At 45.6% G+C, this 13,945-nt stretch overlaps 1 protein-coding gene across 3 annotated transcripts in view; it reads right to left on the minus strand.

Moving 5' to 3' along the window:
* CEP170B (centrosomal protein 170B) overlaps positions 1-13,945 on the minus strand; it is a 58,830-nt gene that overhangs the window by 20,268 nt on the left and 24,617 nt on the right. For 2 of the 3 annotated variants that reach the window (XM_065636101.1, XM_065636099.1), the window contains 7 exons: positions 11,529-11,630; positions 9,894-10,370; positions 7,530-7,592; positions 5,929-6,686; positions 3,763-3,951; positions 3,469-3,571; positions 206-1,978 (listed from right to left, as the gene is read on the minus strand). In XM_065636101.1, the coding sequence (XP_065492173.1) occupies positions 206-1,978; positions 3,469-3,571; positions 3,763-3,951; positions 5,929-6,686; positions 7,530-7,592; positions 9,894-10,370; positions 11,529-11,630 (3,465 nt within the window). The remainder of the gene's footprint in view (positions 1-205; positions 1,979-3,468; positions 3,572-3,762; positions 3,952-5,928; positions 6,687-7,529; positions 7,593-9,893; positions 10,371-11,528; positions 11,631-13,945) is intronic. The other variant, XM_065636100.1, reaches the window with a different exon arrangement.

The following is a 13,945-nucleotide window of genomic DNA, read 5'->3' on the forward strand; positions in this document are numbered from 1 at the left end:
CAATAATATCTCACTGGGTACGAGAGATGCTCTGCTGTCTCCAAACCCACAGGAAATCTCAACCTCTGTACCACTCCTTAATTCCGACTTTTGTACTCACCAACGCAGTGCTCGTGTTACTGAGATACCAATCCTGGGCAACCACGTACAGCCTATAAATCAGAAAGAGGGCAATAGGAGAGGAACATAAAGCACGAGCACTTACTGGACGAGGAGGAATACTTGACACTGCTGGAGCGGGTCCTGCTGAAAGGCTGCTTCACGGAGGCAGCAGCTGCTGTTTTCCTCGCTGCGGCTCTCACCTCCGAAACGCCCGTCTTCCGATAGGATTCCACACTCCGGCCTGAAAACCCCATCCTCGACTGTGCCGTCTCAGAGTCACTGGGCACCGTAAACGAACCCGCTCGTTTCCTTGGCATGGCGAGGATGTCCAGCCGGGAGAGCTTCTTCGTCTCTGTAGACTGCTTGGGGCCCTGAGCGGTGGCTTCAGGGTTGGAGGCTGTTTTCTCAGTATCGATGCACTCATTGTCTGAAGCATCTCCCAGACGGGCACGACGTAGCTTCGAGGCCCTTGTGGGTCGTGGGGTGGACAAACTGTTGGAGCGGGTGAGAACTTGCTGGATCTTCTGCACATTCGATGTCGTTTTGCTGTGGTCCTCCTTGGTGGCCTGAGTAAAAGGTTTCCTTCTGGGAACTGGCCGGGTTACTGAGTGCTCATGGTCAGACACAACTGCATCAGGGACCGGCAAGTAGGGCAAGCTCGAGCTTCTCTCATCATCCGTGAAGTCGAGCGACCCTTGCGTCCCAGCGCTCCGCTTCATCTGGAAGCGTTTGGTGGCCTCCACATGGTTTGATGCCTCTGGTGCTTGTGTTTTCCGCTTCTCCGTCAGCCTGTCCCGAGCGCTGGGCTGCCCACACTGGTCCTGGATGGACGGTGTAGAGGAAGATTTCTCCTTCTGCAAGCTCGCAACCGCTTTGCGCTTTGGGGCACCCGTTGGGACATTTTTGCCACTCACCAAGCTGACTGTGCTAGCAGTGTCCACGTCTGAGTCCCCCGACAAGGAGTCCTCCAGCTGACCAGCAGTTTCCGAGGGCTCCAACTGTTGGCTTTGACTAAGTAATTTGGCTTCCAGTGCTGCCAAGGCAGTTTCAGTGTCCTTAAGGAGAAGATGAGTCTCCTGACCAAAGTCCATACGAGTTGACCGAACAGCCTCTAAATCCTTAAGGAGAGGGTGACTTGAAATATGTGGGAGTTTATTTTGAGGAACACCAGTGCTTGATTTATCTTTGGTAAAACTTTCCTGTCTAACAAAAGATGATGTTTCCTTTCCTGCCATGTTTTCTTGATCTTGAGGAAGACACTGATGAAGGGAAATAACCACTTTTCCAGCTGCATTTATGTAAGCGCTAACATCTTTGACCGGTGGTTTTCCAGGAGCTGGTGTGCCAGCAGACTTGAAGGAAAACTCCTGATCCTTGCCGTCTTTTTCTGCTCGAGCATGGGACACGCTCAGAGAGAACTTGGATGGAATCTCCACGTCATTGCTGTCATCACCAATGTAGAACGAAGTAGAAACTGGCTCACTTACAGCTCTCGCATTTGAGACTCGGGAGGATCCTGGCTGCCGGCTCTCTGATCTTGTGTCTTCCCCCATCTGCTCTAGCATTTTATTGTTCTCTTTATATTTCTTGCCTTTTTCCAAGCTGAAGCCATCGTCAGATCTGCTGGCATCACTGAGGCTATCTGGATCCAAGTCTTCTTGGATGAAGAGGCGGCTGCTGGCATCACTATAGGCTTCCACACAGTGGTCCTTCACGATGGTTCTCTTGTTAACCTCAGAATAAGAATCCTGGCAAATCAGGACCGTGGGAGTCGGGCTGTCCGATTTATCACTTGGTGGGAGTTGGGGAAGAAGGCGCCTTGTTCTCAAGGGAGCAGCGTTTTCTGGTTCCCCAGGTTTTGGGGCTGCACCACTTTCTGAAGAGAGTTAAGTGGACAAGAATCAACTGTTGTGCAACTATACCACTTATTTATTTAAGAAGAGCTTGATCCCACAAAGTACAAGTCCACAAAAGCACTCATAAGACACGTGCTTAGAACTAAGCTTTTATGCAATATGAACATCAGTGGGGCCTGGCTGGTGCTTGCAGCCTCAGGTTTATCAATACAGACACTATATTTAATTCCTTTGGTGGATCAGAGGGCTCAACACCTTCCCTGTCTCAAGGCAGGATTTCAGGCTCATCCTCGCAAATATACCTCTCAGTACAAGCACATACTTTAGAGGCTAATGGCGTTGCGGGTATGTATCTACCATAACGGCTGGACTCGATGATCTTAAAGGTCTTTTCCAATTAAAATGATTATGTGATTCTATAAATCAGGCCACAGCAATAAGACGAAAGGCCATCAGACAAACCACTGCAGTTATGCAGTGTTTCAAGTGTCATTCTACACAACACAGCCTATTTGACTAAATAGATGGTGTTTTTCACAGTATAAGTTCTCATATATCCCACAGCAAAGTCTGAGGAGAAAGACCTCATACCAATTAAGAGGTTTTGAATTAGAGCTCACCGCCCCAGCGTGGGTGGGCTTATCAGTACGGACACATTTCATAGAATGAGCGCTCTTTATTTCTCCCATGCTGCCAGCCAGGACTTCATATCTGATACTGCCTTTAAATACCAGGATAACTGGTTATTTGACTATGGTAATATTTCAAACACTCCGGGAGTCAGGTTCCCACACAATGTGAAAACAGTGACAGTGACCTCCAAAACAAAGGTTTCTTCTAATCTTTACTGTGCCTATCTATAGCTGTTAATGGCATGAGGGTAATGGCAAGTATTTCCAACCAAAAAAGGGTGAAAACATTTACAAAAGCCAACAAAACGTTGTTCTTCCTTTCTCATGTTTCAACAGGGCCTGGGGGTCTGTAAACTGTCTTCCCAGCTACAAGGGGAGCACGATCTCCCACTCCTCCCCTCCATACCCCGTTTTCTACGCTAATCTCCACACTTCAAACCCGACACCCTACAGCAAACCCCAGAATAGCCTAAAATTCACAGCACAGCCAGACACAAGAAAAGCACAAGTCAGCAATTAAGTCCAAGATAACTTGCAAAGGGTTTTCACTTGGCATCACAAGGCAGTCTCAAGAATCACTACTCAGAGCTAGTTAACACCCAAGGCCCCTGTGATCTTTCTCCTTCTCAGGTGCCCTTTAGTCACATCAAACATAACATTTAAGAACTTCTTGGATGAGTCTGAAATGCAAACAAGAGGCTATCTCCATCATTATTCCACTGGGAACATTTCACTCTCTCCTTCTCATCCCCAAATACATTAGCTACAACAGAATACAAGTCACAGCCAGATGCACAGGAACCCTTAATTTCTGCTTTTCATATCCTCCTGGCTTAGATTCAGTCATTTTCAAACAGTAATGTCAGGATAAGACTTACCTGCACCACCATCACCCTGCCCAGAGACAGATTCAGAGTAACTGTCCGCAAGGCTTGCCCACCTAGACACCCACTTCTGGCTCCCTTGAGATGCTGCGGACATCTACAACGAGATGGGGAAGGCAACGTGAGAAATAAAGCTTGTAAACCAAACCCAGGCCACAAAATCTCACCTCTCATACACACACCACTCAGTCTCCTCAAACTGGAAATCAATCTAGGCATATTTCCGTCCAGACAGAAAATCCATCTACAGCTCCACCATCCCAGCAAGTCCACCTGGACTGCCCGTACCTGCGCATCAGCCTGAGACCCACTCACAGCTTTTGAGGCAAGTGCCTGGAGCAAGGGTGACTTCTGACTAGTGCCATTTTCACTGATTAGATGCTGATGAGAGCCAGAGTCATCTTTTTCTCCTTTAATTATTGGTCTAAAGGCTGAAGAGATTCTGGAAAATTCAGGAGACTCAAGAACGCCAAAAACCTGTAAAGGTTTGCAAAGGAAAGATTAAAAAACAAGGAAACAGAAAAATATTAGCCCAAAATCTAATCCATAAAGCACTAAGTCACACCCCAAAGGGCCGGAAACACTTGCCAACACTTCCACACAAACTAAATAATTTTCTTCTCTATTCCACAGTAGCAGCTTTAAATACACTCATTCATAGTTCATCCCACTCACTCCCACCTTTCCTCTCACCCTCATTATTTTGGTGTATTGCCTTTAACAATAGTAACTTTCAGTGAAAAGGAGTCCCTTTTCAACCCTGAGAAATTTAGGATGTGTCAGGAAAGCTATTTAGAATTAGAAAAAGCTGAGAAAGCTCCATCTCCAGGGTCTTTCAGAGACTGTAGGAGCAAGTGGGTTGAACAAAGCAGCCTCGCACTGACACGTGAGGACCTGGGAAAAGATGCACCTCAGAGAGGGGTGAGAGTTTGAGCTGGCTGGCCAGGTTCCCTCTGGAGAGGCTTTCCTAGAGGAGGTGACCAAGATCCATGCCTCCAAAGGGCTTGTTTCTCTTCCCTGACTACAAGTAGTTCAGAGGAAGATGCCACCACGGATGGTATGTAGGCTGGGCTGAGGTGGCCTTAAAAGTTCTCCACTCTCATTTCTATTTAAAAAAAAACACACGCATAGCGATTGGGGTGGGGAGAGTCACCTCAAAACCTCAGCAAATCCAGACTCCATATAATCGTTCTTCCTGGACAGAAACACCGAGGTCCAGTTATCAGCTGTTTCCCCAGTGGCAGGTCTGCACTGCACCAAGTCCATGGCAGAGTCAGGAGCAGAACTTGGCCAGCTCGCCTGCCCCAGTCACATGGCTGCCAAGAGCACTCTCCAGAAATAACTGCAATTTTTGTGGCATTTTTCCTTGTATTTCCCCATCAGAGCAATTACCTCAAGTCAGGACTAGGGCCGTGCTGTGGCTTGAACACCCTGCCCTGAAAGCTTCCGATCACATTTCAAACAAGATGTAAGGAACAAACATAAACATATGAGGGAAGCTAGATCCAGGCTCATACAACACTATACAAAGCTCTAAAGTCAGGTTCAATTAAGGCTTCCTTTAAACCTCACCATCCCCCTGCCTACATTTCACTAAATCTTCATAGCCACTTGCCAGTTTTGTTTTCATCATAGACCACAGATGAAAGTTAAACCTGAAAAATCAGCCAAACTTTGGTTTGCCCTGTGGTTGCTTAGTTAGGTGGGGGTTTTTTTTAAGCCTCTCCCTCATCTCTGGGTTTGTTTTTTTTTTTTAGGGTTATCATTCACTTTGCAAAATTCAAACAAGTAGAGATCCATCTAAGATTGCCTTTGTCCTAGGCCACACCCTTCGCTAGCTCTACCAGCTGCCACTTGCCCTGCTAGCAAGCTCTCCCCTGTCTAACCAAGCACAACCAAACACAGAACCACCTACCACCAAGGCTTGTGAAGGACCGAGAGCAGCAGCCCCTGGCCTCTGTTTCCTTTGCCCCACCACAGGATGCTGTGTCAGTGATGGGCTGCAGCTCCCGTCTTCCTAACAGTGGGCAGGAGGTGATGCAAGGCCAAGGCAGAAGGTTGGAGCAGCCCTAGAGAGCAGAGCTGCTCTCAGCAGTATCAGCCACATCTTCATTCTGCTCTTGCCTTTCCTCTAAACAGATGGCAAGCCCGCTCTTCCACTTTTGCATCCAAATCCCATTTTGGAAGCAAGGCAACTCTTTGCTGTGGGCTCACCTTGCCTTCCTGCACTCTGTGGGTTGCTTGTTTGTTGTTTTGTTAGGTTTTTTAAAGACCAGCCTCTCAGTTTGTCCAGGCCTATCCTTAACATAGGTCACCCAGGAAGACTTCCCACCTCTAACCATAAATCCCCACTGCTCCCAACAGTTAATGAAGTTAGGCCCTCCAGCACGAGGGCAGAAGCCCAAGCCTTCAGCTCTCAGCTTGCTGGCCAAGCACAGAAAAACAGCAGTTTACCTGATCTATCATTTTTCGTGCTTCCTCCACCTCTTTATCCTGTGACTCCGTCTCAATGGTGTATGTACCCGTCTCACTCACGCTGTCCTCCTCATCGTTCCTCCTGCCCTGGGCTGACTCCGGGGGTGGAGTAGGGGCAGACTCTGGTTCTGATGATATAACCACACGTGGAGCTACCGGCATGGGCAGAGGCGCTGGCTTCTCAGTGCTCGGTTTCCCAGACTGACCAGTCTCCCGCAAATACTCAGCCATAAAATCCTGAGCCATCTTAGACTTCCTCCCAATGCTCCCATAAGTTTTGGCTGATGCTCTGGAAGCAGACGAGGACGAAGAGTTGACTCGATCTTCTGTCTTCTCTCTCTTGAAGGAGCCAGATCTTTGGGTCCCGGAGGAGCTGTTATTGGCTTTGCCTGCCTGGGCGCCAGGGTGGGACGGTGGTACTGCATTTCCCAGCTTCTCTGCCGGCAAAGCATTCTTACGCTTTTCAACCTTGGTCTTCAGCCCCTGATCGGTGTCGCTCTGGGAGGAGTGAGCGCTGTGTGTGAAGGACTGCGACCGCTTCTTCCGTGGCGTGTCCTCGAAGAACTCGATGACGAAGGCCTGCTTGTTGTGCAGCATCTCGTGGGGATCACGCCTCATCTGGCGCTGCAGCTTGGTTTGCTCCGTTGCACGTTCACTGCCTGTCGTCGTCTCCTTCTCCGCCTTGGGCGCCACAGGGTCTTCGGAGTCGCTCTGTGTCCCGTCCTCGTGCCTATTGCCTGGAAACAAGGTATGTAGATTTGACTTCCATATTCTCCATTGCCGTGGCCCTATCATTACCTCCCAGCTGAAATTTAACTTTTCAGTTAAAAGAAAAAAAACTTATAGGATTCAACAACTTCAAAAACATCTGCTGTGGTACAGGGATTGCACCCCATCAGAGGAAATAAAAGAGAAGGCATCTGTCTCCTGACCCCACTTTTCACAACGGATCGGCTATCAAAGTTATTAAAAACCAATTCATTTCGACCCCAAGGGTTTCTGATTTTGTAACTCTGATTGTTTCAGATACCTAATGTTTGCTTTTTCTTTTTTTCATTTAAATAAAAATGATGACATTATTTTGCCATTCTGCCCAATTACTGTAGTCCAAGATCGCCTCGTTAGGTTCTCTCTGTTACAAAGCAGAAATCTCTGTCCAGGATCAGTAAATAAATCCCATACACTGCATCCCATGGAACCAAATCCCCATAATGAAAGACTAGATCAGTGCGTTACAAGTGCATGCACCTCTGAGCAGCCACCGTATCCCATTCTACAAGGGGGAAATAAGCCAGATACTAACAGAAATGTGGATTTGCAGGGTTCTTTACTTTTTCTGAAGTTTTAGAAACCACACCATGACATCCCCATGAGTTACACCATCCTATCACCAACCAAGCAAAGGTGAAATTATTACTTAGAGTTCACTAAGCTTAAATAGTTTATTTTCACCCATGTTAGTGACAACCATCCTTACAATCTTCTCTTTGTATCAGTGATGCTTTGACTCTCAGCACCTTAGCTCAGGACTCTCAGAAAGTAAGTTAAACAAAAAGTTAAAAGTAAAACAAAAAACAAACCTTTTTTTGGAGAAGGAAACGGGTGTGAAGGCACACAACACGACTCAGTCAACGACCAGGAACCTGTCATCGGGAGAATGGGGAAAGAGGTCTCTGCGCTCTAGACTGTAATATGCAGCAAGATATACTGGCTAAAATACCACGTGTTTGAAAGGAAAACTGCTCAAACCTACTTTGCAAGTTCTCCAGACGCATGGGTTAAGACCATTTATTACCTCGAGTTAGCTGTGAAAGATTAGAATTTAATACAAGATCCATTCAACCCAGCAGTCAGTCCTCTAAAGAGTCTCCTAACTCCCTCAGTGAGGGAAACCAGCAAACTTTGCATTGTGCCCAAGGGTTGATAAGCTTTGTCCTTAGAAGGGAAAGTTCTTAAATTAAAAGGTCTTTGCTAAGAACTCTGCTGAATGCAAAACGGTGAGGACACAAGGAAAACCACCCACCATGCCCATGGATGCCCCAACAGAACACCATGCATGTGCCCTCAAACTGCTAAGGCCTGAACTCTCTAGTCTCCACAACAGGCTTTATGTTCACATTGTTCCTGAAAGCGAGCAAATGTTACTAACGAACCCCAACGGTGAGCGTCTCTGATCCTGAAGACCCAAACCTGGTAGGCAGCCAGCAGTAGCCTTCAAGACATCTTCAAAATTATCCCTGTCAGTAGAACACGTTACACAGCTATCGTAGATAAGTGACACCCTGTCCTCTGCCAGAGCAGAGCTGGATAAACTCCTCAGGCTACCAACATTGTAGCTTTTAATCGCATGTCCAAAGAGTTCATTTCTTGATATGCAAATTATGCATTAAATTACTCCAGCTTCTTTCCATGCCTTATGGACTGCAAAGAGGCAAGTGCCATCAGTCTAGTATTCCTGTGCATTGCTCAGGAAAATCCTAGGATGAGCAGCACCTCCCTAACTCCCTAGTTTTCTCCAAGAAGAAAGAGCAAAACTACTGAAACATGCTTGTATTCCTGACAATGTTCTCCAGCAAGTCAACAAAATCCAGTATCACAATAACAAAACAAAGAAAAAAATAAAACACACCACCAAACCCCTCTACCACACAGTCACAGTAGACTGAAAATTAGACCCTAAATAATCAAGCAGGGCACTCCAACACGTTCCCTTATTGGGAAGAACTAGAAACAAGCACTGACAACAAAACAGTTCCATTTCCCAGGGCTGGAAACGTGAGATCTTTTTGACCATAGGAGCTTCTCAAAAAACTGTACATAAAACAGCAAGTTGGAGATGCAATAGGTAAAACTCTTCATATGATGAGGAGGTTTTTTCCAACAAGGACCAAGCAAATACTCCTGTAAGGCAAAACAAGGTATTGCTCTCTTTTAAGAACGACCTCAAGCACAAGTAGGTCTGGTAACCTTCAATACGACTTTATCACTTAAAGGTGCAGTTAAAACCAACAGCTTTTCCAGAGGTCTGCAAGGCAGTGAGAACGCAGGAATCGGTGGTCTCCTCCTAGCTGTTCAGTGCATGGCCCTAGAGAGACATCCAAGCAAGCCCAAATCTCGCAAAATACACGAGAATCATGCGACTTCTACCAGCTGCACTAAGAACCGGGCCCCAAACTGCAATTCAGACCTTTGAAAATCCCCAAAGAATCCTCCACAGTGACGTACTTAACAGGACACAGGTCCATGAAACCGGAAGTTTTTGAACAAGGCAGGATTTCAGTAAAGCTTTAGTTTAAGAGAAGAAACATTCTAAAAGGACAACAATTTCCTCCACTGGTGATGACATATATCTCAACTCTATCACTAGTCTCCATGTTAGGACATCTGGTCATCCAACCAAGTAGCTCTGGTCATTACAGCCGTCAGGATGATCATACTTTGCCTCTTCTGGACTACAGCTAAACAGAAGTCATTCTTCAGCTAGGAGGAGCCAAAAGAAGAGAAGAAGAAGAAGAAAAGAGAAGAAGAAGAAGAAGAAAAGAGAAGAAGAAGAAGAAGAAAAGAGAAGAAGAAGAAGAAGAAAAGAGAAGAAAATCCACTGTTCACCAGTCTGCCTGACCACATGGAAATAATTTTAGACATTTAAAAATCAAAATCCTTTTTTCAATCACTGTTACTGCTGAGCTGGCATTACAGATGTAGAGGAACCAGATTAGAGTGTCCCCAGGCCAGCACCACACATGACTTCAGGGCGAGGTGAAGAGCCTGCTTGTTGGATTCAAAACCATTAACAGTCATTAAAGAAATGCTCTTCATCTTGCAAATTTGGAGCAGAGATAATTAAGTCCAGTTCTCCTTGGCAGGAGAAGGGGTTTCCCCCTTTATTATGCTGCATTTGCACAGCCAACAGAGAACTATGTCCACATGACAAGACATTCACTCACCTTTAAGCGTCCTCACGTGAACCGGCAGGTCACTCTTCGTGCTGTACACATCTTCTCCTGGACACTGCCGTCTCATCAAGCTTGGGTCATTCTGGACAAGCCAGTCGGCCACTTTGCTCTCCGCTGACATCACTTCTGTATGAGCTGGTTCCTTACTATACGGTCTTCTCTGTCTGAGTGAAAATTTAGTTACGTGGTCTTTTATCTTTATTTTACCGGGGGTACCATCATCAAATTCAATGGTGAAAGAGGCATGACTCTGTACAACGGGGGTTACTATGGCATCAACATCCTTTGTTGGGATCTCATGGACCTGTGTTTCTGGAGATTTTGATGGCTGCTGAAATTCTTTAGTTGGAATCTCAAAGTAACTTGGCTCTCTCCGGAAGGCAAACACAGACTGTTCTTGGGCATCTCTATAAGCAGAAATATTACCATTCAGTTCCTCTTCATGCTGGGTTATCTCTTTTGATCTTTCTACAAAAGGAAAAAAAAAAAAAAAAGAAAAGAAAAGAAAAGGCAAAGCCTTAAATACACAAACATTAGCTGAAATGGATTAAAGAAAAAAATACAAATTCTGTTTTAGATACCTTTGTACTCTGACCTCATCACTGAAATCTGTGATTACTGCCCTGCTGCAGCCTGACCAACGTTTATTATTTTATTAATTTCGTCCTTTCTTCCATTGTTCCCCAAAGAGAGAGCTGAGCACACACACACACAGAGTTGTACATTTTGACAGAACCTATGTGGCTGGTGGCCTTTAAGGTTGCCTTAAGGATGCCTGGGCTGATGCGGAAGGAAGATCCTGTTTGACTTTGCTGAATTCACTTCCACGCACACCTGCTCAACTTTCCACCGTTCAAAGGAAAAGCTTGAGTGTGCGAAGCTATTCAAGGCATGGTTTTGATGGTTCAACACCTAATTCTGTAACATCACCAGCAATAAAACCACATTTTTTTCAGTAGCACCCAAACATCTTGGCTAGAGGGTCACTTACTTACTTCAACCTCTTGGGAGGGCTGCTAATCACAACCCCTCTCTGCTAGAGAACAGATACACTACACACGCATCAAAATAAAACACCTTTTTGTGCAGTAAAGCACATGCTTGACAGAAAGTTCAGGTTTAGTGCATATGTGAAAAATTATGCATTTTCCATGCATACAGATTCACAACAACAGGACTGGTAAGAATAAATGGCTTCCAAAGATGATGAGGTGAGAAACAGATTGCTTCCACATTAATCAAATCCAGTCAAAGCATCGGCTCTTAAAGTGCCTCCTAGATAGGAAACTCCTGGGAGACACAGTGGATGTTTTATTCAGGTGGGTTACACACAATCACAGATACAGCACTGCTGTAGAACTAGGTCTCAAACAAGCTTACCAAAGCCTTTCTCATCCATATCAACTTATTCTACAACTGCCATTTCAAATATTTTAGGGGAAACACTAATTTTCCCTTATTCTGCTTTCAGCAGCAGCAATCTACACATAAGAATGTGCACATACAAGCACCAAAAAAAAGTAGTAATTAAAGCCTCAAAGCAGGATGGCTTCACACAGTAAAGATCAAAAGTGTGCAGAAATTTTGTCAGCCCCATCTTCTCCCACCCCAAATCACCTCTGTTACCTGAGTAATGCTCCTCTTGCCTTCTGTCCTCCTTGTTATTTGCATCATCTTCCCCCCACCAGGAGGGCTGCCCATAAAGAGGCGTGCGGTAAGTACTGGTTTCTAGGAAGAGGATAAGCAAATATTTTGACACAGAAAATATCGATTTACCAGGTTCACAGAAGTCAGTCATATGCCAAAAAGGGAAAAGCAGCAGGATCAGACAACATCATATACCTGTCACATTGCAGTTGTAACAACAGCAAATTGTACATAATAATGAGTATGTTCAGGCTTTTCCTCACCCCACCACATTTTAATTTTTTACATTCTGCTGCAAGATGCTGACTCCAGTGCTCTCCATTGTCTTTCATAGCTCTGTCTCCCAAATACCAGCTTTTCTCCCTCTCTAGCCTCATTATTCATAGGAAATGGAAAGATTTTGGCAGGACAAACTGTGAAACGCCAACCACAAAATTGTCTGCAACTCATCTGCAATTCAGGTGAAAATCAGACTTCTTTCCTGGTCTTAATTAGGAAGACTTTAGCTCTGCCCTTTCTCACCCCACCATGTCCTTGGATGTTGTGAGGCCAGGGATTTTCTTCCAGCTACTCACCACTCCCACTCTAAAGTGACACACACCTACAACAGGAAATTCTTGATGCGTTACAAATTCAGGGAAAATGGTAAAACCATCTCTTTGCACATACACAAAGAATTAGTAAATTCTTGCTCTCTAAAGCTTAAAGTAAACCAAGTGGATTCTAGAGTCCTTGCAGGACAGAGGTTTTTCTCACGGAGAAGCTTCCCCTAGAAGAGCCAGACTCGCATCGTTTTCTCTGCTCAGTGAGGACGCGCTGGCAGATCAGGGCTTTGCTGCAACAACTGGTACCCAAAGGAGCTGATCCACTGCTTCTCACTTTGTCTCCCACAAAACAAGATGGTGTTTTGGCAGTGCCTTGGGCTGCTGCTTTTTATGCAACAAGAAGAATACACCTCAATTTACCTGTGGTATAGTTATTATTATTATGTTTTTATAAAAGTTTAAGAGAAGCAAATAAAGTAGCTTTTGATCTTTCATCTAGAGGTGATATAGACACAAGGATAGGTCAGGGGCTGAGGTTAAGCTCCAGCTTTGTTAGCTGCTTCTGTCTCTACCTATAGGAGCCACCAGCACACACTTTACAGGCCATGTTTTAAACCCTGGCTGCAGCTACAGAGCCATAGCCGGGCTTCTACCGCCAGCTGCTGCACGCTCGGCTTGCCGTTTTAAAACCACATGCTGCCCTGTGTAAAGCAGCCCTCAAACAGCCCTGCAATTTTGCATTCCCTGCTTTAATAGGGACATGACAGAAAGCAGTTGTTAGCATAAGGGAAGCTGGGAGAGGAAGGGGATTTAAATAAGTCAAAGAAAAAAAAGGAGCCTCATTTTATGCTGCTGTTTCTAATGCTACACAGACCCAACAGCCACTACATCAGATGGATTTTTCTAGAATAGTTCCAGAGATATATAAGGTCATACATTGACAGTCCACAGGCAAACATTTTGCTTTACAGATGCAGCCCACAGGCCCTTTTCAAGAGATCTTCGTGTTTCAAAATTAACCACGCTGCCTCCCTTCACACTGAGGATCAAAAGAGGCTGAAAGCATTGCTCCCACTTCCGCCTTGAGTGCGTGGAAGACAAACCGTGTTCGCATTATGTAGGCGGCCTTTGAAAGTTCAAAGGAGGAAGCATTTCTCACCATGAATAAATTGGAATTGCTAAGCAATACGTTTCATAACTGAAGATGGGTAAACCACTCAAGGGAAAGGAGAAGAAAGGAAAAAGAAAAAACCTGTTCACAAGGCTGTCGGTGAACAGAGGCACTCAAATGCAGGGTTTGGCCTCTGCTGGGCTGAGACCTTCTGTCACACAGCCCAGCAGAAACCCACCACCCTCTCTTCATGCCATGACTTGCCCACTAGATCCCTATCCCAACCACACAGATCTGCTCTACTGTCAGATACTTCTTTTGGGCACACACCGCAATGGACTATCACCCCCTGAACTGCAGTATTGATCTTAGGGTTGATAGCCAAGTGACAGGGTCAGCAGAACAATACTATTTGTGATGCACAAATCCCAGCTATGTCTGGGGTACCTCATGCCTGAAGGTGAATGGGGCACAGTGAGGGGCTCAACCCTCAAGAAACACATGAGATTTTGGATACTTGTCTCAGATAAATACAATCAATTCTGAAAGCTCATCATTGGTTTATTTTAAGCTGCTGGTGGAAGAAATCCTGAGCATATTACCCTACAGATGGAATGCAAAGACCATCTCACACCCAACTCTTGCTCAAGCAGCATCTTTCCCAAGCACAGGTGCTGTTACCACTTGCACCTTGCAAGGAGTTGCCTCATTACAGCTCATCTCTCCAGCACATCCCAGCC

This window comes from Caloenas nicobarica, chromosome 5 (assembly GCF_036013445.1).
Source record: "Caloenas nicobarica isolate bCalNic1 chromosome 5, bCalNic1.hap1, whole genome shotgun sequence".
Classification (NCBI taxonomy): domain Eukaryota; kingdom Metazoa; phylum Chordata; class Aves; order Columbiformes; family Columbidae; genus Caloenas; species Caloenas nicobarica.